This window comes from Tasmannia lanceolata, unplaced genomic scaffold, assembly GCF_043159265.1.
Source record: "Tasmannia lanceolata isolate RefF3 unplaced genomic scaffold, GAP_Taslan_0.1 ptg000013l, whole genome shotgun sequence".
Taxonomy (NCBI): Eukaryota; Viridiplantae; Streptophyta; class Magnoliopsida; order Canellales; family Winteraceae; genus Tasmannia; species Tasmannia lanceolata.
Genome location: NW_027518690.1, coordinates 8,787,236 through 8,812,943, shown reverse-complemented (window position 1 = coordinate 8,812,943; position 25,708 = coordinate 8,787,236). Strand labels below are relative to the sequence as shown.

General features: G+C 37.7%; 3 protein-coding genes and 4 non-coding genes across 11 annotated transcripts in view; 6 read left to right on the top strand and 1 right to left on the bottom strand.

Annotated features, from left to right (window-relative positions):
• The window catches only part of LOC143889709 (ARM repeat superfamily protein), a 52,590-nt gene extending 47,632 nt beyond the window's left edge, over positions 1-4,958 (top strand). For 2 of the 4 annotated variants that reach the window (XM_077394011.1, XM_077394014.1), the window contains exons 23-24: positions 513-647; positions 4,321-4,958. In XM_077394011.1, coding sequence (XP_077250126.1) covers positions 513-647; positions 4,321-4,545 — 360 coding nt within the window. In that variant the 3' untranslated portion in view covers positions 4,546-4,958. The remainder of the gene's footprint in view (positions 1-512; positions 648-4,320) is intronic. The other 2 variants (XM_077394012.1, XM_077394013.1) reach the window with 2 other exon arrangements.
• Positions 4,959-6,324: 1,366 nt separating this feature from the next.
• LOC143889708 (NADH-ubiquinone oxidoreductase B8 subunit) lies at positions 6,325-14,467 on the bottom strand. Its single transcript, XM_077394010.1, has 3 exons — positions 14,237-14,467; positions 13,362-13,468; positions 6,325-6,656 (listed from the first exon to the last, which is right to left on the bottom strand). The coding sequence occupies exons 1-3, from the start codon at positions 14,320-14,322 to the stop codon at positions 6,553-6,555; spliced, it is 297 nt and encodes a 98-aa protein (XP_077250125.1). The 5' UTR covers positions 14,323-14,467; the 3' UTR covers positions 6,325-6,552.
• A 3,049-nt stretch (positions 14,468-17,516) lies between these two features.
• Positions 17,517-24,567, top strand: MED32 (mediator of RNA polymerase II transcription subunit-like protein). Of its 2 annotated transcripts, XM_077394008.1 has the most exons (3): positions 17,517-17,653; positions 22,533-23,073; positions 24,003-24,567. In XM_077394008.1, the coding sequence occupies exon 2, from the start codon at positions 22,644-22,646 to the stop codon at positions 23,070-23,072; it is 429 nt and encodes a 142-aa protein (XP_077250123.1). In that variant the 5' UTR covers positions 17,517-17,653; positions 22,533-22,643; the 3' UTR covers position 23,073; positions 24,003-24,567. The 2 variants fall into 2 exon arrangements, with proteins under 2 accessions (XP_077250123.1, XP_077250124.1); XM_077394009.1 differs by lacking the exon at positions 24,003-24,567 and having other exon boundaries at positions 17,540-17,653; positions 22,565-23,377.
• Positions 18,310-18,393, top strand: LOC143891517 (small nucleolar RNA Z159/U59). The gene has a single exon (XR_013255393.1). It is a non-coding gene; the product is annotated as a small nucleolar RNA Z159/U59 (small nucleolar RNA).
• On the top strand, positions 18,700-18,783 carry LOC143891460 (small nucleolar RNA Z159/U59). The gene has a single exon (XR_013255342.1). It is a non-coding gene; the product is annotated as a small nucleolar RNA Z159/U59 (small nucleolar RNA).
• LOC143891519 (small nucleolar RNA Z159/U59) lies at positions 19,102-19,185 on the top strand. Its single transcript, XR_013255394.1, has one exon. It is a non-coding gene; the product is annotated as a small nucleolar RNA Z159/U59 (small nucleolar RNA).
• On the top strand, positions 20,422-20,497 carry LOC143891478 (small nucleolar RNA R21). Its single transcript, XR_013255360.1, has one exon. It is a non-coding gene; the product is annotated as a small nucleolar RNA R21 (small nucleolar RNA).
• Positions 24,568-25,708: the final 1,141 nt, after the last annotated feature.

The following is a 25,708-nucleotide window of genomic DNA, read 5'->3' as shown; positions in this document are numbered from 1 at the left end:
AAACAAAGCATAACTTGTTTAAACATTAAAGTTTCTTATTCATCAAAATCTCCCTGAAAGAGTACTTCACATTATATAAATATATAAATAGAGTAATAGCCCCTTTTCACCTCCAAAATTTTTCCCTTCATAGACACGGGTACCTTGACCTTTTAAATCCCCCCCCCCCAAACAAAAAAAAAATCCCTTCTCCAAAAACAAGTTAGAATCCTCTAAGATCCAAAGTAAAATCATTACAAGGACCTGTGGTTCCTTTTATCTCCAAGTCATTCATTAGCGAGGACTTTTCTCTTAAATTGGTGCATCCTTCCCTTCAATCTTTAAAAGAAAATGATAATGGTAGCATATTGAAAAATTGTTTTTGATAAAGTACATATTGAAGAATTGTTTTATCTCGAATACTTCATTAATATAACTGAGACTACTTGCCAAGGCGACAACTTTCATACATTGATCAGAATTCCTGCTTACAAATGCTATTTGAAATTAAACTGATATACTAATGTTTCTAGGTGTACTACTTCAAACAGGTTCACAAATCAGCGACAATCATGCAACAACTAGCAGCAATGTGTAGTCTAACTGAGAGAACAATCTGGAAGGCTATTCTTTGTTGGGACTCTTTGCATGGATGGCTGAACTCAACGGTCTCTCTCTCTCTCTCTCTCTCTCTCTCTCTCTCTCTCTCTCTCTCTCTCTCTCTCTCTCTCTCTCTCTCTCCACACACACACAATGGAAAACGACAAGGTGAGTTTGGCCCATTATGAAAATATGGGAGTGCCAATATCAGTAACCTATATGTTTGTGTTGCTGACCAAGCATACAGATTTTCACAACTCATCTACTTGTCAAAGATTTTTTGTGCTTATATGCACAGATGGATGCACTTACCAAGTGAGTTGTGGTACTTGTTTACAGTTATAATTTCGAAGCATGTCCCTTTTGAGCAAGCTATGAGCCTAAATACACAGCATACAGTGTTTTCCAACTAGGGCTGGCTGCACGAGTGGATTGCACTTGTCTTCTCTTTAAAAGGATTGTTATCGTTGATCTTGGATGCAGAGAACTTATGTAACCCAATGGGAATCCATCAAAATATATATTGGGAGAGAAAAAAGAGGGGAGGAGCAGAAAAAGGGGAACGCCATGCAGCTTATGTCAGCAGGAGGGTCTGACCTGGACTGAAGCTCCAAAGCATGCTGTTTTGAGCTGTTGAAATTTTTTCAAGATTTTTTTTGGAATAATTTGATTGGGTTTTGAGGATTCCCAATGGAGGATAGATCTATGACCTGCAGACAGATAAATTGGGAGGTCTTAGTGTTAAATCAAACTATGAATTGGTAGGAAAAGGTTTTTCAAGCATGAAGGCCAAGTAGGATTGAAAGTATGAAGATTTTAAGGAGTTGTTAAGGTTGATACCTGGAACACGGTTGGTTCCGGTACGTGGTACGGGAATGGGTACGGGGTACGATGGTAGCCCGGTACGCGGTACGATGAGGGTAAGCTACATTGGTTAGCTATTCGGGGTCGCAGGTCGGTTTGGAGCGCTAATTCAGGTCGCTCCAACACTCTCTCTCTCTCTCTCTCTCTCTCTCTCTATATATATATATATATATATATATATATATATATATATATATAGACACACACACACACACACACACACACACTAGTAAAAAACCCTAGGCGATGCACGGGCCGACAAAGAACTGTACGGACCACATCATAGGTTGATCCAAACCGTCCATGTGATGGAACACAACATCAATAGGTTGTGCCCGTAAAATCGTTTCCATAGGCTGATCCTAGCCCTCCAATCTATAGAGGTTTCCATAATTAAAAAAGCATAAAGGAGGGTGTAGGATTGAAATTATGTGGCTTTAATGGGTGCCTTTGTTAAAAAGCATAAAGGAGGGGGTAGGATTGAATGGGTGCCTTTATTCAAAAAAGTCAAAAAAAGTGATGTGTAATTCTCATAGAATTTTGGGAGAAATGCAAATAATTCTCTCATTTTCTCTTCTGTGTGTGTGTGTGTGTGTGTATATATATATATATATCTGTGTGTGTGTGTGCATATATATTCTGTATATACATATAATTTCATATATTTTTACAAGAATGTCATTCCATAGGACACACTACATAAATTTAATACAAAAATATAAAAACCTCATGTATGTCATACATATTTTTTCAAGAAGAAAGTTCCCATTGGAATATATGAATATCCTTCCATGGTCCATACTCCATACTACATCCATGAATAAACAAAATAAAAAAACCTCATGTATGCCGTACATTTTTATTTTTTTTAAAGAAAGCTCTAGTTCCAATCCAACCCAAAATATATAAAATTTGTAGCTCTCTCGCCATCTCTCTCTTAGTCTATATGCATCTCTCTCTTTCTCTCCTGCGGGTCGTCATTTTTGGCGATCCAGGTCGTTAGTGAACCACGTTTGGGATCGTGCGACCCCGGATCGGAGGTCGGAGGGCGGATGGCGAATCCGGTAACTATGGATAGGATTGTAATTTCTGACTTCATTTTTGAAGTGATGTATTAGCTGACTTGTTAGCTGAAGTTTCCATGTTTAGTTGGTACTGTTCGAACTTTCCTGTAAGTAAGGAGGGGGCAGGCACACCACAGGAATTGGAATGCAGTTATAATGGGAAAAAAGAAGGCAAGAAAAGATCTCTACAAAGTGAAAGGCTCCCCCGGTGGGTTGGGTCAAGTTGAACTTTTATGGAAGCTGTATTGGCTACCCGGGTCGCGCCAGTATTGGAGGCTTGCTTCGTGATGCAAATGGTGTAACTATAATGACTTTTTTGGGACTGCTGGATTCTGTGATGCTAATAAAGCCGAAGCGAAGGTATTACTGTTTGTCCTAAAATGGTATGTAATACACAACTTGGGCCCTCTTATTATCGAAGGTGACTCGTTGAACGCGTTGGCATGGGCATCTAACAAATGTAGGGTTCCTTGGAAGCGTGATAACATCATTGCTGAGATACGGGAGTTGATTTTTGTAATATGCCCCAAAATCCATCATATGAAAGGATCGGCAAATGAGAAGGCTGATCGCTTGCGTAAGAATGGTGTGCATTTCGATACGGTGGACGTGATTCATTGCCTCCCTCAACAAGAAGCCAGATAAGCTTCTCGACGACATCCTTGATGCTTCTGGTTTTGGAGTTCAAGTTTTCCACCTTGAACTGTTTGCTTATGTATTTTTGTTTCCCTTCCGTTGCTGGCTCTCTTTGGTTCATAGCTTCTTTTGGAGACAGCTTGTCCCCTTCGTTGTACCTCCTTTGTGTTCTCTTTGAATGAAAAGCGTTGCCTCTCAAAAAAAAGATTTCAGAAGTTGAAACATCTCTCGATGCTTTTTCCTATCCAGTTCATCTGTTTTTACTGTATTCTTTTCTTATTTGACTGCTGCTTTGAAGATACCTGAGTTCAATTTTTTCACTGAACTTCAGCTGGATTTTTTCGCTGAGATTAAGATTCTTCGCCGCTTACATGTCTGAACACATATCATAAGTGAATTACACGGTTTCTGTTCTAGTGATTCTGAGAGATATGAAATTAAAAGTTCTTCTAGACTTCAGATGTGAGTGCTCTTCAGGGAATCACTTGAAGACAAAAGCTCAAGTGCTAGAGTTGTATGCTATTGAATATTTGGGAGATCGATTGATTTAATGGCCATCAAAGGGCTAACTAAAGGTTCAGAGTTCTAAAATATTATTGTGAATCACCTGAAATGTATAGTATTCATAATATTCCAAAGCTAAATAGCAGTTCATGTATGATTTTCAAATCCCTGGTTTTCACTGTCCGTAGCTGAGCTTCATGCAGTATCAATACATGCTTTCCGATTTGGACCTGCTTTTGTAAGTACTGAGTTTTTGGCTCTTGAGAATTTACCAATTTAGATATTCTCTTGTAAATCTTTGGAGACTATTGAAGTGTGTATTTGTGATTATTCTATCATTTATTGAAGTTTCATCTTTAAATTCTATCATTTTCATTTGTTTCCTTGATTTTACAGGATTTCCACCGAAATTTTCAACCAAAACCAAAACATTTTCATTTTTGGGTGATGAAACCAAAATTTAAAACCATGGTTTTCACATGTTGGGATCATTATCCCTACTGTAGCTTTTTTTTTTTTTTTTTTTTTTATCATTTTAGTTACATGGGTCTTGGGTAATCTTTTCACAAATCCAGGAATTTCTCTTCTTGGATGACCATGTTCCTCCTACTGAATGCTATAATTAGTCTTTAAACATGTGTGCTTATTTTGACTTTCTTTTGAATGACAACAGGTGCAAGCTCTACCAGCTGAGTATCTAAAGCAGGGGGAAGCAGAAAACCTGGTGCCCACATGGCTGAATGCTCTTGCAAGTGCAGCCTCTGATTACCTTGAGAGCAAGACCTATGATGGAGGAAGAAATAATGGTGGACACATGCAAGGGAAAGGAGGAAGAACTCTAAAGCGTATTATCCGAGATTTCGCAGATACCCATCGCAATGTCCCCAATCTGACGTGATTAATCATTCAAGATTTTACTAATTGGGATTCTGCAGTCTACAACTTTCTCCTCTCAGCGTCTTACATATTGCTGGTGGGTGGCTGTAATGTAAGCTGTAAATCGTAAAAAGAAGGTGCGTTTTTTGGTTTGGTTTTGAGATTCAGTGATATTCAACTCACTGCTCATTGCACCTGTAACGAGATGCCTTGTATAGATTGATCCAAGTCTTCAAAATTTTGTTTACACCTCACAATTCGAGGAAATGAAAAAAAAAAAATCAATTGATAACTGTTACAATCAGAAATAGGAAAGTACTGTAGAGGGATCATTTGGCACCTGTGTTTTGCTTGATATTACAATGAGAAGAGTTTACTGTAGTTCTTGCAATATGAAGTGTCTTTACGAAGATTATAAAGGACACATTCTTGTAATTCCCTTTCTGAGTTTAGGTGCAATAGCCTCATTACTTTTGGAATTGTGGCGTCGTTATTATGTTTAATGATAGAGAACGATTACTTTTACAATCAATGGTAAAAAACGATTTTTGGGTGGTCTTGGCAGAACGGCGGGCTGCTCCGTTTGGATGCGAGAATTATTTTGGTTCTTGGGACTTTTGTGGAACAAAAAACTTCCTGGGAGATTGGTGGGAAAAAAAAACTCCCTGGAAGTATCCTGGTAAAATAAAAATCCCATGTTTGGTTGACCGGACTATGGTGGGAAAAAAAATCCCGGTAAAATAAAAATCCCGTTTGTTTGGTTGCTTGAACTGTTGGGAAGAAAAAAGTTCTTCTTTTGGTTATTTTGGTTTCGTGCAGGGTTATTTTGGTTTGTGGGATTCTTTTTTGCCCACTATATAACTAGCAACCAAACATGGGTTTCCTGCGGAAATTCCACAAAAGTCCCAAGAACCAAAAAAATTCTGGCATCCAAACGGAGCAAATTTACTAGGATCTTCTAGAGGAGCTTTAGTTACGGTTCATTTCAATGGTTCTGAAAACATAAACGAGACAGAAGTGGAGCCCTATAATTGTCTTTTATGGAGTCATAGTGATTTTCTTCTTGGTATTTTCCTATCCTCGAACATAGAATCCAAGAATTAACATTTGGGATGAGGACCATCGAAGGCCCTAATCGTTTTGATTTTGAGTCCAATAATCAGTTTGGAAGGAAAATCAGTTCTTCAAAATCCAAAGGCTTGTTTGGATTGCTGGGGTTTTCTAGAAAAGTTTGGAAAGGAAAAACATTTCCAAATTGACCTACTATTTTACACACCAAAAAGAAAACTCTAATCAACCCTATTTAATTTTTTCTTAGAAATGCCTTCAATTTATGATAATATCCTTCAATTTTTTTCTTAGAAATGCCTTCAAACAATGTGGGCCCATACCCGAATCCAAACACTACCAAAAACACAGTGGCCCACATTGTTTGGATGATCCAAAGCGTTCATTTGATGGGCCCTGACATAGATAGGGTGTGCCTAAAAAATCAGCTCCATCTGATCATCCTAGCCCTTCAATCTGTGGACGAACCGTCAACTGAGGGGGGTCTACCTTACACAAATTGAAACCACAGGGGGTCTACTTGTAACTTTTTAAACATTAGGAGTTAAGTTGAATGTGTCAGAAACCACAGGGGGTCTAAGTGTAATTTTTACCATCTCGGTCATGGAGGTTTTTCCCTCCATTTTAATAAGCATTCCCACCATCTAAAAAAAGGCTAAAACGAACAGGGTATAAAAGTTAATTTGGAGGTTACCAACCCATTGATCATGGCCCAAGTTTCTGGCTAACCTGCTGAAGAAAAGAAAACAATACAATTGGCATATTATAAAATGTTTGAATATGTGTTAATTGATGCGGGAATGCAAGTTGATAAGATAATTTAAGTACAGAAAAGTAAAAAGTTTCAAACATCCAATATTGCAGAAAGGGTAATGAGATCGATTCATCAACCCTAGGAAAAAAGACTAGGTTTTATTTTGGTTTCAAAGATTATGCAGAGGATAACATGTGATTAGCAGCATCAGGCTTTAACTGTGGCTCCTGCTTTGACAAGCTCCTCCAGTTTCTTGCTGATCTGTGCTTCAGTCAGACCATCCAAGCGAACGTATCTTTCGGCGCCCATATCTGTTGAGAAATCAATGACTCCATTTAGAAAGGAAAAACAACATAAGATTAGAGTAATAGATACGAGCTAAACAAGTTTATGTGAGCCCTTACACCAAGTTGAAGTACACAATCAAGTTGTTCAACTTCAAAGAGTTGTGTTGCATTGGGTTTTCGAGTTTTTTAGCATGTGATTGAGAGTTCTTTGGATTTTAAGATCAGGTTAAGCCTATAATTCACTCAAGCAACACTGGCAGAATGCTCATGCAGAATGAGTACACTGAAAACTAAGAAAGTTTCAACAGTATTACTATGAACAAAGCCCTAAGAAACATAGTAATGAGCTCAATAATTCACAACCAATCCAACCACAGTTGATGCACACTAGCATGGTTTTAAAATTACACATTAATTTCGGCAAACAAGTGTAAATAATCATGGGGACCGAAGTCCGAAGTTTGATTCTTTGAGGTAAACTCACGTAACAAAAAATAAACAATCGATATATCTAGAAAATATTAACGTTATTTTTTAATAATATGAGTAAGTTGAAAAATAAAAGAAATTGTATCAACTTTCAAAACATGCAAAATATCTATATTTAGAATGAACATTACTGTTTCAGACATGCACGATGATTGTGCATGTCACTAGAAGTTTGATTTTGTTAAAGCCGCTATGGCTGTCTTGCTTATGCGATGATTTCTAGATGTGCATTTGTGCTTATTCTAACATTTCCTAAAGTTTCATCTAAAGTTTTTATTGTTTAAATGAACTTCTATAAACATTCATGATTTTTATAAAATTTTCATGACTTTTATGCTTCCACTTCCGTGGGAACCGAACTCCACACCAAAACTGACATTTGAAACCTTGCAGACCAGAATAGATTAAGGTTCAATAAGAATATACATTAGCCTGATTCAAAATAGAAAAATAACGCATGCCTAATAATGACATCTATCTTTTGACCGCCAAAAGAAATATTTTCCTAAGAATATGAAAATACAAACTAATATCCATTACGATAGTGAGTTTTTTCACAAGACGCTAAGTTCATCAAACTAGAAACATTAGCCATCATACATGATATACTGTTTGCTTTTCTACTTTTGCAACAAAGTTAAATGTACAAATGCTCAAGATTCGGCAGTCATGGCTTTGTCGCTCTACTAAGGCATTGTTCGTTTAAGATCATGACAACCGATTGTGAGCGCCAAACCGATTATTGGACTCAAATTTATGTTTAATTTTAAATCCAATAATCGGTTTGGCACTCACAATCGGTTGTCATAATCTTAAACAAACAGGGCCTAAATGATACTGTTTTTGCTTTGCTGTTTACAATCAGTTATTGTTGCAATACAACATGGGCCCTTTGGCTAATGATCCTTTTATGAAAATAATGGCCTTATTAATTTATTCAACTGGCTATTTTGATCAGCATTTCACAAGCCACGATAGGTTATAACATTGAGTAATCTTCATTAGTAACTTAAAAGTTAATCGGAAGGTCATATCGTTACTTATACCAACAAGAGGGTGATATTGTTGTAACATCCTTCATCAACTGAGGTGAGAACCCGTTTTTCTTCTTTTTTGGTATATATGTTGATAGGACTTGAGAGTAAAGACTATAAGGCCTTGGTGCCTCAAGATATAAAAGTCAACATTATAGCTTACAAAGAAAATGTTTCCCCTAATCAATACCTACATGGATCCGCTTCTTGGTTCCCACATAAGTGTCCTACATCAGTATGACTACTGTCAAAACTCAAAAGTGTCACGAAATGAGGTGTTTTCTGCATTCGCTTCCCAACCCATCAATCACAGCTCAAATTTTAAGACGAGGGCATCTTGCATGACAATATTACCAAAACAAGTGGATTGGGAGATCATAACTCATCTAAACTCTTTATCATTTCATTTCAGTTACTGCTGAAGTAATAGAAAGGACAGCCTTGGATAAGATCACCCAGGATGTAGAATTAGTGGGGAAGAGAAGAGGGGGAGGAAAGAAGAAAGGAAGATGTTATAGGGTTTGCAAAACTCTCCCCATGAAAATGATCTTTTGTTTTTGTTAGGATTCACTCTTCATATGTCACTACTCATGCACATGTTAGTGTCATGTTATTGGTTTTTATTTTAGTGAGCTTTAGGTGAGAAGCTTTGCAACATGTGTTGGCTTCAATGTTAGCAAACCCTCACATTTGCCATTCATGTTGTTTGAAACCCTCGATCCTTTACTTTTACAGTTGAATTCTTCATCTGATCCTGGGTACATCTAAATCCTATAGCTGATCTTCGTTAATCAGTCAGTTCAATTTGGTCAATCTTTTATTTACATTGTTAGATCTAAACTAATAAATCATGTAGCCCATTGTACATGAACATGATTGATCATAGATTCAAGATATAAACCCAAGTAGTCAACCTCTTGCTGATCATAGCCCATATTGATCCTACATCATAGTTGCTGGAAGACATAAACCCAAGTAATCAACCTCTTGCTGACCATGCCAGAACCTTCCAAGTAGTAATAAATCGATCAATCGTTTTCAGCCTCGCCTTTTAACATCCAAAGTTTGGGAAAATAATGATCCAGATTTCTACAGGTACAGGGCAATGGCTGAGAAGATGATTGACTAATTCTTCTTTAGCAAGACACATACGGCAGATATTCTGAAGCCTCCAATTCTATTGATCAGGCGACCAAATCATGATAATTTTATCAGAATCTGCTGTCCAACAAAACACTAAAATCCTCAACGGAGCTAGAATGGACCACAGATTGGCAATCTTTGATCTTTCCTCTTCCCTGCCCACAAGAAATAAATACATAGATTTGACTAAAAACTCTCTATCTGTTTTCCAGGTCCAGATCCAATGTTCTTTACTTTGTTGTCGAATAAGATTTCTGTTCAACACTTCCATTAATTTCCCAATTCAAGAAGTTTCTCATAAAAGACGGAGTCAACTTTACCACGTCACCATTTTGATTAAAGAGAGAACTTACTGAGGCTCTCTTATCAACAACTGGCCTGCATAAAGATGGGAATAATGTCTTGAGAGGAAAATCACTACAACAAACATCCTCCCCAAACCTCACTATATCCCCATTCCCAACCCAATATATAATCCCCATGAAGAAACCTTCTACAATACTTTCAACCAAGGTTTGAAATTTCGGCTTCGGTTTCGGCCTCAGCCGAAAATGAACCAAAATTTCAGTTGAAATTTCGGTTTCGGCGGAAATTTCAGTGAAAATCTTACAATTTCGGCCAAAATTTAAAATTTTCGGTTTCGGTTTTAAATTTCGGTCCCGGCGGACGAAATTTCGGTATTTCGCCCAAAATTTAAAACCATGCTTTCAACACTTCTCCAAATCCTCAAAGCCTTACTTCTTGTTAGCCACCGTGGAGAGCAACATTGTTTTTCATCCCATATTTCCTGACAACGATTTCTTTCCATAAGCTCAACTCCTCCATCCTAAATCTCCATAACCATTTTCTTAGCATGACTTTATTCAACTCCTTCAATTATAGCATCTCTAAGCTGTCATCCCACTTCGGTTTGCAAACCATATCTCATGCTACCAAATGATACTTACAGCAATAATTACATAATTCAGATTCGGGAATTGGGGGGCAAAAGTTTGGATAATACGAAAAATTGGGGAAAATCAGCATATATATATATATATAAACCAATGTTCACCTTAATCCATCCAAATAAAGAAACCTTAAAAGGCTGTAATGACAATTTTCTGTCCTCAAAATTCTCCAAAGCAATTCTAGGCAAATCCAAAGCTTGTCTCCTCAGTTCCACTGCTCTCGAGTCTATGCGGCACATCCAAACAGACCTTTAATGCTTGTGGACTAACCCCAATCACATGCTTTCCATTCTCACATGCCTTGCACGTGTGTGCCAAGACAATCCAGAGGTAATTTGGGCAGTTGTTTATGCCTTTTCCCCAGTTTCCTTCTTCCCAAACAAATCACATAATGAAACAACCATTGCTGCAAAGCACTAACAACCTGCCATGGTTGCAAAGCTCATTGCCCACCTAGCATCTCGTACTTCTTTTATCCTACACCTCTCTCTCGAAAATGCAATTGACAGGAGCTGTAGGAGGCAAGAGAGGATTGGGAGGAATTGCTTCTCAGTGTCTATCGTTGTCGTCATCCGTCTTCCTCTTACAATTGCTTTTTTTATTTTTGCTCTTCTTGATGCCATATTCATCTAGTTGTTGATGGCATCGAAGAAATCACGGAATGGTTGGAAGCATAGTTGTAAATTCCGTTTCGGTCGCCATTTCGTTTTGGCCACCGAAACGAAATTTCAGTGGGATTTCGGTCATTTCGGTGCATTTCGGTCGAAACTTTTCGTTCACACAAAAAATATATTAAAAAATATGAGAAAAATTCAAAAAAATAAAAAATCAATAGAAAAAGATGAAAAACTAATAAATAGTCCAAAATATGTGTCAGGGTGCGGGTACGACACGACATGGGTACGTGGGTACGTGATTAAGTTCCATATTTCATAACATGAGGTATCAATACATCATTCATTAGAAAAAAAAAGTCTGTTACCAATGTGTTGACCAGTGCCTGACAAGATGAATAATTTTTAGAGACCAAATAATGAGATTTTTTTTACCGGACTTTTGGGATTTAATAATGTTTGGACAAAATAGATTTTATGAATTTTTAAAATTTGAAAAATACCCCACCGTTTGGAAGTTAAGAAAGTTAAAATTTTGACCCGACCATTTTTCTTTGAATTTTGTACTAGAACTGGAGAGTTGACTTTTTTTCCTTTTAGATTTGGGTGTTGAAACTATTTTTAATAAATCCAAAAGGGGGGTATTCCGTTAATTACATGTAAATCTTAAGTAAATGGACAATAAAATAGTAAAGACATTTACTTAAATGGTTTACATGTAAATACCGAGTACAGGAAAGTAGAGAAGTACAGGAGAGGAAAGAGAAGCAGCAGGAATCCAGTCAAACTAGCCCTTATGCACGATTCCGGCCGGAATGGAGAATTTCGTCCATTCCGGATTTCGGAAAATTTCGTCCGGAATGGCCGGAATGGAACGAAATTTCCACCGGAACGAAATTTTTGGAATTTCGTTCCGGAATTGTAACGAAACCGGTTCGTTTCGTCCATTCCGGACGAAACGAAACGGAATTTACAACTATGGTTGGAAGATTTGGAGAACTGGGGGTGAAGACCTCAAAAATAAAGATAGGGTTGGGGTAGCATGTTTGACTGCCTCCTCTTTTTTGGATAGCCTCCATGCTTGAGATGATCCCCCATAAGGAGCCATCCTGTTCCCATGTAGTTGTTCATTGTGGTCAAGTTCTCCCACAACACACCTTGTAAGGCGTGGATGAGGGTTAGTCGTTTGGTAGCATGAGAACAAACTGAATAGTGGCATAATTGAGTAGCATGGAAAAATCGGGTGATGTGTACACCCTCTTGAAACCAAATAGCTCAAGACGTCTGCCTCCGTAGAATTTCCTCCTGCTCTAATCTAAGTGGGGGTGTTATGTCACTCATTTAGCATCGCCCTTTCCTCCATGGCTTGATCCAGAGACCTCCCTCTCTTATTGAGATTGCTTGCACCTGAGCAATACAACCTTGTTGAGTTTTTTTTCCTTGTTTTGGCTATGGCTTGCGCGCATGCCAATAGGTGTTTACATGGACAAAGACCTGGTCATTCAACGTGGATCCAACTCAATCTCTTGCCTTGCCCTTGTTCTATATAAGATAAGATAAAGCAGGAGGAGTACTGCATCTAAAAGATCTTCCATACCGTGCCTAATCCTGAAGTGAATTCTATACATATGACCAGCAACAAGAAAAATAAAAGCAATAGCTAAATGATGATGAGTATCGGTAAGCCATCAGATCGCTTTATCTAGTGTATTAGCTTCTGCTTTGCCTTTCGCCGTTGCCTTACCCTTACTCTGGAATGTAAAGTCCAAAAGCACCACTCGTCAAGTGTAGACGACTCCAAGGGAGCTGCAACGCGTCAGGTTTGTGAGAAATTATGACCAAGGCCATTGTTGTGACACTGCAACTCTCAACCATACAACTACACAGGAGTTTTAGATGACTAATTGTTAGGAGTGGTATGATGCTTCTCCTTAATGCAACAATTTTCGAGTTTTAGGGGTCACTAGTTCCAAAAGCATCATATTCGTCATCTTCATAGATCATATCTACATAGATTTCCACATTATGTGGATGTGTGTTGCTGACCGAGGGCTATCTCGAGACCAACTTCCTTTTGCATCCCATCAACCATGACAAATTGAATACAAACCACTAAATTTGTAATGGAGGGAAATAAGATCACTCACTCCAGGGTAATGTTAAAAAACAACTAATTTCACAAGTTCTTTTCTTAATGGCCAGCAAGATTTCATAGTAAATAGTATGACAATGAACCTTTCTCATTTTCAGATTACACCGGAAACCTGTTGTATGTTACCAGACGGGACTACAGTGAATAACCCAACAACAGGAGAACAGTCTTGAGGATGAATTAAAGTGAATAAGTACAATCAGCAAGGATGGAATTGCTATGTGTATATCGGAACCCAACAACTACTCAAAGGTATATACTATTCAAACAAGAAAATGAAAATGAAACCATCAAATCTACGAGATAAAAATGGTTACCGAGCCGATAAAGTATATCTAAATACGCACCATATCTTGCCCATAATTGAGGTTCGACTCCGCTGCATTCTCGGATCAATATAGGAAATGTGGGGTTCATGGTCTTCAATTCTTTATAATTCCTATGCACGTATTCCCTGCATGAGAGATCCTAAGAATCAAATAGCCAAAGAAACCCCATCGTACAAAATCTGATCTCTATCAGGAAAGCATTCAAACCAAGAAGCAATCTGATACGTGCCTAATTGGCCGTAACACGAATAAACAAAGAAAAGACAGAAAAGAAGGGGAGAGAGGTGGATTCAATTCAAGGCAACCAGACCTCCTAACGGTTCAATTCGAGAGGAACCATGACTCTCCTAAACAAGATTTCTTTCTTGGTTGTGACCTTCTCAACCTTTCCATGGTAATACAACTACTTAATTACAAGCACAAAGGTAGTCACACATCACCAATCCATTTGCCCACTAAAAAGACACATCATCAATAACCAACACCCACTATCCTAAAGGCCTAAACACATAAGTCAGAACCACATAATAACTAGGTTACAACTTACAACTACCCCATAAAAACCACAATAACATGCACATATCACAATGCCCTACTCTTCCATAGCTAGACAAGAATTGTAAGGGGAAAATGTTAAATTGATCAAAAATTAGAAAAAGGGTTCTAAAATGTTTTAAAAAGAAAAAGAAAAATGAAATCACTGTGTTCATGGGAGTAGGAATACAGATCGAAATCTGATAAAATCAAGCCCAGATTACAATAAAATAATCATGGTCTGTGAATTCTAGCATCTGGGTCTTTGGACTTTTACCCTTTTGTTTTGAAAACAGGAAGAACCCATGTAACAAAGAAGAAGAATGAGAAAGAGAAAGGGGAAATCGGTGAGAGAATACCGCGTCTGAGCGCTTGCAGGAGAAGTCTGACAGTAAAGGAAACGAAGCTCTTTCAGATTCCGAGACAGATGTCCTCTCCATGCCATTCTTCTCTGCTCTTAGGACCCACGAAATTCTCACCTTCTCTCGTTAATGTTCCAAGAAGAAGAGAAACATATATCAGGAGGTTTGGTAAATTTATTGTAAGTATGGGTATTTTTTTTTTTATTCTCTTCTCAGGAATCCTATTCTACTTCTCCTAGTCCTGGAAACATAATAAAGGAAAAGAATTAATATAAAATAATTCAAAAAAAGGAAACAAATTCGGACATTTTCCTCAATTGATTGTGTACCAATTTCATATTTTGCACCTTCATTTCGTTCAATTTTTTTACCAAATGTCAGAATTAGGAAGAATATGATTGTTATTCCGACATCTGATTATGACCATCCAAATGCACAGTTGGAGTTAGGTTCCTTACCGATACACCAAAAGCTCTAGAGGTGATGGAACGTGTCAGACAAGGCTAGACCTGGCAAGAAGTGACCCGGACAAGTGGGTCGACCTGGCCCGCCCGCATTTTCCGGGTCCGGTTCACTCGTTTGATAATGACCCGCAGGTCCACCCGGCCCGTAAAAGCTGAGCCGGTCCGGGTGATGGGTGCCCACCGGTGCCTGTAGAGAAGAAGTGAAACAACGGTTTTTGGCCTTTCCTGCAGTTTTTATATTTTGATGTATTTTTTTTTCATAGCTTTTTCTGTAATTTTTCTATAGAGGTACCCTTTTGGTATTTTTTAAGTAATTTTTCTAGTTTGATGCCGTTTTACCTTAATTTTTCTCCAAAATTTAGCAATTTACCCACATATTATTGCTAGCCACCTCTGCAGAAAAGTAGTTTCGCCTATCCTTTGCAGTTTGCACCTGCCAAAAAGTCAACATAAATGGCTACCATCACATGATCACATGCAATTGCAAAGGATGGGCGTGAAGTAACCTTTGGCAAAGGTAGCTAGCAAATCCCTATAAAAACGACAAAAATCTTAAAAAAACAAAAAAAAACAAAAAATCATTAAAAAAAAACGGGTGACTCCCGAGTCCACCCGACACTGTACGTGTTGGGTAAAACCCGAACCGGCCCACCCGTTTGCTAGTTCTAGACAAGGCCCTTTAACTCTGTCACATTCCAAGCTAATCCCACCTAGTCCCATACCTAGGCGAGCCCCCACTCAGGACAGTAACATTGGATCTCACTTGTGCCACAAGGACATGAGCGGGGGTGTTGATTTGACTGAATGAACACAAACTAGCCATTTTTAATACCATGTCCTTGTCGATTGTTTACAAATACTATTGTTGAGGTTTTTAATATTGTTGATGCTCACCCTATCTTTTGTGTATCATTCTCCAAATGGTGAAGCACATCGGCTTGCTCCGTATAGTGTTGAGAGAGATTTTAGAGATATTTGGTTACCTCTCTAAGTGAAGGTTCCATTCTTTTTCTTTTTCTTTTTATTCGGGTGTTGTTCTTGTCGTGTGGCTCTCTGTCTCTTTTTCTTTAGACTCTGTTTTGTTGATCCACTTCATGAGGAAAGTCAAAAGGAAAACGTCACCTTTTTCCATAGGAAAATTTAACAATGGTTGTTTTGTTGGATGGATTCAGAAAGCGTTCGTGCATACTTGGAATCCCTCACCTCCTACTTGTCCACCATCCTTCTGCACTTACAAATCCATCAAAAACTAGCTGGAATGAGAAAAATCCTAATAGAATCTCCTTTTCCATCAGGAGTCGGAAAACTAACTCCAAGGTCGAGAACCCATATCTTCTATTGGGTATGAAATGAATAATCGCTAAAAACCAGACTCCTTCTCCTTCATCTTCGTCCCTTCCTTCCACGGCAGAAAGAATGCACCTTTTATAGCACGTTTCATCAGGGATGAGCTGTGTGCATGAGACCATCAGCGGTTTTGGTTGAAGCCAGAAAGAAAGCAGTTTTTATTAGTTACTAGTATTTGCACTTGAAAGTAGTTGATATTTGATGGATTAAGTACCTTTGATAACACTTTAGCTGTAGAACTTGAGGTTGCTAATTTGGTAGTTTGATGGTATTTGATTTTTAGTTGTTTAATTCGCAGTAGAAGCTTTGTATTAATGTGCTATCTTGTTATGTTGTCTTTAATGAAAGACGACAAGGCATATACTATACTTGGCCGGAGTACCAAGTGCATGTTAATGGATATAGCGGAGCCACCTATGGTGCTTTTGGGAGTTTGGAGGAGGCATAAGTAAGGCTCGTGGCATATTTTAATAGATCCAGACATCAGAAAATAGTTGCTCCGGTTTGAAGAGAAATGGTTGAGGAAGTGCTAAGGGCGGCATCAATGCTACCATGGGTAGTGTTCGCATTTATTGGTTTCTTTGTTCTAGCTTTAATATTTGCTTTTTAAATTATTGTAAGACTGTGTTAATAGAGGCTTAGATAGGCCCGCAGGGCTAAACATTGTGTGTTATGTGAATTTAGTAAACTTTCTCGGTACTGTCTATCCAATCGAACGGTGGTTTTTATGGCTGCCCTCTCATGCAATAGTCGGTCCGCGAAATGTCTTCTGCGACCTAATTCGCTTATCCCTACTATGAGATGTGGATATCCTCGCATGCCAACAAAAAAAAAAATTAGAAAGAAAAGAAAAGAAAAGAAAGAAAGAATAGTCGGTCCGCGAAATGTCTTCTGCGACCTAATTCACACTGTCTTTTATTATTTAATCATCAGTCAGAAGCTATTATAATTCTAAAAAAATCGCTCAACAACTGATTAAAATGGAAAAGACAATGTGAGTTAGTCTCATTATCAAAACATGGTAGTGGGAATATCAAAAGCCAAGAGTTTTGTTCATGTGTTTATACAAGCAACTAAGGGCATGTTTGGATGTGGAGACCATTTTTTATTTTTTCTGGATAGTTTTTTTTATGAATATTTTTTCTTGAGCACTTTTTTTTAACCATTCGGTTAACATCCTTCAATTTTCTGGTTATTTTTTTCATACTATTTCTTTCAAAATAGGCTATTGATATTTGCACTACCCGGTTTTATTAATTGCACAAAATAACCTTGTCTTTTATTATTTAAGCAGCTGTCAAAAGTTATTACAATTCCCAAAATGGGGAAATGATAAATCTTTATCAAAACACGGTGGAAAGAACGTTCTTGCAAACTAAACGTTGGATGTCCCTGCTGCAAATATCAACGGCCTTTGTCGGCATATCATCTGAACTTTTCACCCCAACCGCTATATCTTAACCACGGTAAAGGTGTGTGGTTAGGGTTAGGGTTAGGGTTTCAATTGCCATCTTGTTTATAAATATGCTCCCAGAACGCCTCTCACTTTCGTGTACCAAACTATTCTCGCAGTGGAAAGCCCCTATTTTTGTCAGAAGGAGAGGTGTGTAGTAGTTTTTCTTCACTACTCTTGTTGGTGTGTGGCTAGGGTTAGGGTTTCAATGCCCAGCTTGTTTATAAGTAGGCTACCAGAACTCTTGTTAGTGTGTGTCTAGAGTTAGGGTTAGGGTTTCAATTGCCGTGTTTTTTGTAAGCACGCAACCAGAACTCTCGTAGCTTTCGTATATCGAGTATTTTTGTGATCAGTAGTTTTTCTCCTTTAGGTTTTGTCTTTCTAGCTGTTTCTCCTCTCTAGATCCACATTTGCTTCCAAAAAGCTTTAGATCTTTGCATTAATACATTTACTATTGATTCTATTAAGTTTTAGGAAAAAATGTTATACTTTTTAAAGAATCTGTAAATCGCGATACTTTTCATGTACCGATTTGATAAAGTTTGTGTTTTTATTTGATTTTTGTTTCTGCTTTCTCTGGTAATGGATGGCCCTTCTTTTTTCTGAATCTAGGTTTGAAAATGTTTCATCCCATAACATAAAAAGGGCTGTTAATTTGAACATGCAATGAGTATTTTTATTTTAAAATCGCATGATGCAATTCTTTGTTTATTTGGTACTTGATCTGGTTCATTTGATACTCGATTTGTTTTATCAATCTGAGCATTTGATCTAGTATGAATTTTTTCCCATTTCAAGAAGGATATGTCTCTGATGATGATAAAAAGTAAACTTTCGTTCTTCTGAGCTAAATCATGCGGAAAGTTTCTGGAGACCTGAACTGAAGAGACTTCCGTTCCTAATTTCTTCCTGTTGTTGGATTGCCCAAGTATTTTTTAGTTGCTTTTATATCATTGTATATTGGAGTAATTTTTGTTCTTTGAAGGAAACATTCCAAACTGAACTCTCTATGTATTCTAGCTGGGCAAATTAGTTGGAGTATTTTGTGGGTGTTTTTTTTTTTTTTTGAAGTTTTAAAACTGTTTGATTCAAGTCTCTGTCTATTTGATACTTGATTGAGTTCATTTGATACTCAATTGGTTTTATCAATTTGAACACTTGATCTATTTGATTTTTACAAACTGAGAATGCTGCATGTCTCTGATGATGATTAAAAGCAAACTTTCGTTCTTCCGAGTTAAATCATGCGGAAAGTTTCTGGAGACCTGAACTGAAGAGACTCCCATTGTTCTTAATTTCTTCCTATTGTTGGTTGGCCCGTGTATTTTTTAGTTGCTTTTGTATCATTTTATCTTAAATTTATTCTTCTTGAAAAAGTTCTAGCCTTTCAGTGGCTAGCTTTTAAGATAACGCTCCAAACTGAACTCCCTATGTAATCTGGCTGAGCAAATTAGTTGGAGTATTTTGTGGTGTTTTTTCAAGTTTTAAAACCGTATGATGCAAGGCTTTGTCTATTTACTATTTGATAGAGTTCATTTGATAGTCAATTGGTTTTATCAATTTGAGAACTTGATTTTTACACACTGAGAATGATGCATGTCTCTGATGATGATTAAAAGCAAACTTTCGTTCTTCTGAGCTAAATCATGCGGAAAGTTTCTGGAGACCTGAACTGAAGAGACTGACTGTTCCTAATATCTTACTTTTGTTGGCCCATGTATTTTTAGTTGCTTTTCTATCGTTGTATCTTAAAGTAATTTTTGTTGAAATTTTCCAGTCCTCAGGAGCTCTCCTTATAGTATCGTTCTCTTTATGTTTCATTTCTTTTAGGTACTTGTTGTAGTGTCTGCTAGAGTTTTTTCAAGTTTTAAACTGTATGCTGTAATTTATTTACTACTTGACCTACTTCGTTTTTTAATCGATCTGGTTTATTCAGTTTTTTTTTTCTAGTAAATGATTGATTTTTTAGTCGAAGTCAATATAGTGAGATTTATGAGGATGATTAAGAGAATTTTCATTCTTCTCAGGTAATTCATGCAGAAAAGTTTATAGAGATCCGAACTGAAGACTTGAAATAACTATGATGTTTTCTTCTATTTATTTTTGTAGTGGTTGTTCATCACTGTGAAATGATATCCATCCCTAATTTCCACTGATTACTGATTCTTGTGGAAGCTCGTACTAGTGTTGCAATAGATCATATGAATTTCATGTGTTCATGTTTATGCATATGTGTTTTTGTTGAGGATCTTTACTCAAAAGCTGTCTTTAATATTTGTGCTTGCTTTACGATTTCCATCTTCTCAGCTCTTGAATCTCAATCCTCACCTGGCGGGTCCACTAAATTCCTTTTAATCATTGTTCTCCTCATTTCTTCTATGCCCTCTGTATTTTTTTGTAGTTCTTAATTGCCATTTTTTATTGCTCTCTTGCAATCATTTGTCAACTTGCCCCATTCTTGAAATGAGAAATTGAATTTCATGATTTTTGCTGTTAGCATTTATTTCTTCTTTTTATTGGTGTTTTTGGCTTGCACGGAGCAGATGGATGATTTGAATCTGATTTTTCCCGTAGTTTAAGCTTTTTTACATCATTCCTTTTTTGTGATTTTTTTTGAAAGGTAATCTTTTTTTGTGACTTGATGCTCCCAATGCTTGAACATCATCACATTAGGTTCAGCCTAAGAATATGATGTTGAAATCAAGTAGTAATTCTGAGGGAGTTGTCTTCTCATTTGTATTTACTATTTCTTTTCATAGCCGACTTTTAGTACGAAGGAAATGGTTCAAATGACTTCATTCTTTACATATAACTTTTTTTTTTACCTTCTTTCTTTTCATTTGTAGTGGGGTATGGTTAAGGGATTGCTCTGTTCCCATTGGTAAATCAAGAACTAGCCTACAACAGTTCTTGACATGCATCCCTATGAAGAATGTTGTTTAGTAAAAGTAGTGGACTGATATCCATTGATGAAAACTCCGATCCTGAGGGATGCCTGTGCTCTGCTGCAATAAAGGATGTGGATTTCATGTATATTGGTGTCTTCGTTGGGTGTATTATTCAAAAAGGAAAAAGTTTTTTTATATTATTAATGCATCCTATGTGCTTCTCTTCTTCTGTTTAGTTCGCCTGGGTCATTTCTTCAACCTGCTTCTAGTGACTAGTTTCCCTATCAAGTCCCCTTTCACATATCCCTTTCACTCTTTGTAATCCTATGTTCTCATTGGTTCCTTGCAATTGTCCATCATATTGGCCAAGAACTCAAATGGTTTTCTTATACTGATCCAATTAAGGCTGTCTAGTATTTGACAGAGACTGAGATATCATTTGAGATCTTAAGAACTTAATGTTGTTTCGTTGGTCTTTATGAAGATTTAAGTTATCCTAATTAACTTGACCATTACTTTGATTGAGTTGAAATGATTCCCAGCTTTATCAATTTTTTGTGAAATGATTCCCCAGCTTTATCAATCTTTTGTGAAATGATTCCCCAGCTTTGACTGAGTTGACATGATTCCCATCTTTATAAACTTTAGAGAAATGATCAGTGGTTTTGCATGTGGACATGGAGATTTTATATGGTGAAAGCCCGTATAGTCCATTATTTTTCAAAAAGTACTGTATGGCCCCACCATAAGCTGATCCAAACCGATCATTTGATGGGCCACACATGAATAGGTTTTGGCCCCAAAATCAATATGCAGTTCCTCTATAGATCGGTGGGCTAGGATCAGCAACCTATGGAAATGTTTTTTAGGCATGACTTATTTACGTTGTGGCATACATTTTATTCTCCTCAATATTAGTTTTCAAACCTGTAAACATTGGTAAATATCCATATATCAGGTCCACGAGTTTTTATGTGGTGTAAGCCCTTATAATCCAGTTTTTTTTCAAAACGTACTGTACGGCCCCACACCATTCGTTTTATTCTACTGTTTTCATGCATATTAATCCTAACCTAATGGTGCCAGTGATCATCTGTAACTTTCTCTCCATTCCCCCCATTCCGTATCTTTTCTATTCTTGGTGGTTTTGTTTTGTCCTTGAGAAACTGGTTGTGTTTGATTTTCCCTTCTGTTGAAACCCATGCAGTGTGATTGTTTTTCTAACTTGTTGCTCCCAGTGATTGAACATCACATTAGTTTCAGCCTTGTCTGAATAAAAGTGTTGAAATCCACTAACAGTTCTGAGGGAGTTTCCTTTATCCTTTTGTTTTGCGCGTTTGCCTTTGCTGGCTAGGAAATGGTTCTAAAGAACTCCTTTTCTTTTATCATTTTATTTTGTTTTAAATTTTCATGAAATATGAGGCATAAGGGTCAAAGTCAGTATGAAAAAGTAGAGTGTAAATACGTTTCTGTTATATCTTATAGACATTCTTAGAATTCTCTTCCTCCTTATGTATTCTCGTCATCTTACTCAGTTCTAAAGACTCCTTTTCTGTTATCTGTTTTTTTTTTAATTGTTTGGTGAAAAATGTGGCGTAATGGTTGAAGTTGGTATGAAAAGGAAGACTGTAAATGAGTTCCTGTCATATGTTATAGACATAGAATTCACTCTGCTTCCTCGTTTTGTATTCTCGCCATCTTATGTACCACATTGGCAAATTTATTCACTCTGCTTTCTTATTACTGCCACAAGTAGGAAGTTCTCGACCCTTGGCTTCCCCTGTCTACTTCTTAACTGCCTCAACTTTTTTTTTGTAAGTTGGTATACTTGGTTCAAGACAACTAACTCAAGTTTGTGACAATCATGACTTCATTACCCTCCACTTGAGTCTTTCTGTGCACCTTGGCTCTAATAATTAACACCCACGTCCTCTCTCAGGTCCTCATAGTATTGTTGGGGATTCTTGGAGAAGCCTTATTTATGTCCCTGTGAAGTTTTCTTTGGATGTTGATTGATGATAATAGAACTATACCCTTATGGTTACCAAAAGAAAAAGAAAAAAAGAACCAATTCATCTGTTATTAGTTATGTTGTATGGTGTAATATATGTATTTATGTTACTCAGTCCTTGTAACTGCAGAGCCAAGTTATATGTTGTTTTGAATGCACTAGGGGGGTCCAGGACAAAGCAAAAGCTAAGAGGGAAATATCTGTAATCTCAAATTGCAATTAGCAAGGCGTGGATCATTTGATGGAGAGCACCGTAGATGCACTGAACAATGCATATCAAGAGTTTATGGCTGCTGCAGCAGGTGTGCTCGAAGCCAAGGAGCTGTCTGGTGGCCAGAAAACAGCAGCAACAGATGCTGCTCTAGAGAATTTCAAGCAGCGCTGGGAATTGTTTAGAGTGTCTTGTGATGAAGCCGAAGAGTTTGTGGAGTCTGTAAAGCAACGAATAGGATCGGAATGCCTTGTGGACGAGGCAACTGGTGCCAGGCCGGGACAGGCGACTACTGCTGGTGGTCTTCCCCCTATCAGTGCGGTTCGCTTGGAACAGATGAGTAAAGCTGTGAGATGGCTCGTTATAGAACTCCAGCATGGCTCTGGAACTGCCAATGCCTCTCATTCCCATACTTCTGTTCCTTTTGATGCCAGATTCTCTGAAGATGCTCCCCAGTAGGGTGTGTGTAATTTCATGTTTGTTATGATACAACTTTCATTCCATTTCTTAGCACTGATAGTACTTGCAATTGCCTAAATCATTAGTTTTTGATAGGGCTGCAACTCGAGCTGGCCCGACCCGAAAATACCCTGGGTTGGGTTCGGGTTTCATGGGTTTCGGGTCGAGACGGGTTGAGCATTCAAAAGCCCGCGTGAATCTCAGGTCGAGCCGGGTTTGAAGCGGCCCGACCCGACCCGAGTTACATAAGTTATAGTATGTACATTTTTTTCTATTGTTAGTTAAAAGTTAAAAGTGAAAACCCACGCACCCACTGTTGTTACTGTATGTGAGTGTAATTTTTGCTTCTATGAGTTGAGTTTATTCAAGTGTTTGATTCAGCATTGTTTGATTGTAATTACAACATTGTTTGATTACAGCATTGTTTGATTCAAGTGTGATGTGAGTGTAATTACATAAGTGTAATGTGACTGTAATTTCTGCTTTTATGAGTTGAGTTGCCTTGCCAAACAAGAATTTTCCTTAAAAAATTGCGTCAATGTGAAAAAACCCGACCAGACCAGAGATTTATCATGGGTAGGGCCGGGTTTGGGAATCGTGGGTTTTCTGAAAAAAAAACCTGACCCGACCCGACCCAAGATATTTCTTGGGTAGGGTTGGGTTCTCCAAAACCCAACCCGCCCGACCCGAGTTGCAGCCCTAGTTTTTGATATCATAACAAGATTATTGGTTTACCATTGTTGTTACAAAGGTCTTGACGATGTTCTGTTGTGTGTTTTGCAAAATTGGGATCCAAATTGAGAACACAAACTAAACTGTTAGAAAAAAGTACTTGCAGAGTTCAGGTCTGCCTTGATTTTACTGAAATTATTCCCATGATTTAATTACATGTGCTTCTGATGCTTGACAACCTGCTGTTTTCTTTAGCAGATGTTTTGCATGCAAGGAGGGGGGATATTTCATTAAAAAAAAGAGACAATAAAGAACGACACTGGCCTTGTAAGCTGTGTAGTGAAAAGACTCAAAACAGAACAAGAGAAATTCATGTGTTAAGTTGTATAGTCAAAACAGAACTAGAGAAAATCATGAGTTTGTTTATAGTGAAGGATGAGATGATGAACAAGGTGGAATTTTGTAGCCAACACTCTACAAGGAGAAAAATGAGCAGCTGAAGCCCACCTCAAGTAAAGGCAGAAAGAAATCCTCACAGGTTGGAAACCCACCACAACAACTGAACTATTGGTGCATATGAAAAGATGAACAATTTACAGATCTTGAAGCAAGAAGCGCCCCCCCCCCCCCCAAGTCCCCAACCGAATGCAGGAAAAACAGGCGGCAGAAACTGCTTTAACAAGCAGACTTGTCTGCTCAATTTCCTCTGTTTTTTTAATTGTGTCTCTCCATACAACCCTTGTACTGTATTTTGCATTTTTCATAAGATAGGGGTACTTATGTAATTTTACAAGGGTATTCGTACTTTGGCTATTTTTCACAAGATATCAGTATTATGGTTATTTTTAGGGGTGCAACTCGGGTCGGGCGGGTCGGGTTTTGATGAACCCTACCCTACCCAAGAAATATCTCGGGTCGGGGTGGGTTTTTTTCCGGAAAACCCACGATTCCCAAACCCAGCCCTACCCATGATAATTCTTGGGTCGGGTCGGGTTTTTTCACGTTGACGCGGTGTAAAAAAAAAAAAACAAATCTTCACACAAAAAATCTCTAAATTTATGTAATCGAGTGTATAAATTTAAGAAGGAAACTATATTTCCACGTCATAAACATGATCACCTCAATTAAAACAATTATATCAATATATTGAAAAATAATTTGCTATGTTATTCAAGAGATAATTAAAAATGTTATAGTACAAATACATTAGTCGGGTCGGGTTTCGTTTTTTTTTTCTTTAAATCTGACGCTACCCAAGATTGAGCCGGGTTTTAGTTTAAACTAAAACCCGACCCTACCCAAGACCCATTATTTCTAAACCCGACCCATGCTATTTTTTGGTCGATGCAGGTCAGGTTCCTGACCCAAGTTGCACCCCTAATTATTTTTCATATGGTATCGGTAATTTAATCATTTTTCATGAGACACTGGTATGGCAGAATGAAGAAATAATAGCATTATGTTTCTGAATTTATTGATGCATGGTGGAAGTTCAGTTCCCAAATGTATGGTGCTGTACGGTCCAAAAGACTTTTTTTACTCTTAAGTGCTTGTAAAGCCTAGAAGTGCCATCTTCTTCTTCTCAAATTATTTTTTATTTTTTCATCACCACTGGTGGAGGGAGAAGACGGAGGAAGAGGAAGAGGAAGAGGAAGAGGAAGAGGAAGAATGGTGTTGGAAAAGTGAAAGGCAAGGGAAAATAGAAAAGAAGAGGAAGAAGTAGAAAAAATTAAGAATTGACATCTGAAAATATAAGGTGCTAAATCTAATAAAAGGTGCTAGGAAAAAGTAAAAAATAAAGAGGGGGAAGAAAGGAAAGTTGGTGTCGACTAAGTAAAGTTGGGGTTGTGTCGAGGAAAGTTCGTGACTTTTCCTAGTCTGCCCAAACTTTCCCTTCCTCTTCTCTTTTTTTTTTCCCGGCGTCTTCCATATTTCTGGTGTCTATTCTTCTTCTTTCTTCTTTC

What these genes read in the sequence shown, in the direction of transcription:
- LOC143889708 (XM_077394010.1), bottom strand. Translation starts at nt 14,322, where the DNA reads ATGGCATGGAGAGGACATCTGTCTCGGAATCTGAAAGAGCTTCGTTTC. An exon ending in CCTGCAAGCGCTCAGACGCG is followed by an intron (nt 13,469 to 14,236) that starts GTATTCTCTCAC and finishes TCTCTCATGCAG; the next exon opens with GGAATACGTGCATAGGAATT. An exon ending in TCAATTATGGGCAAGATATG is followed by an intron (nt 6,657 to 13,361) that starts GTGCGTATTTAG and finishes ATTTCTCAACAG; the next exon opens with ATATGGGCGCCGAAAGATAC.
- MED32 (XM_077394008.1), top strand. Translation starts at nt 22,644, where the DNA reads ATGGAGAGCACCGTAGATGCACTGAACAATGCATATCAAGAGTTTATG.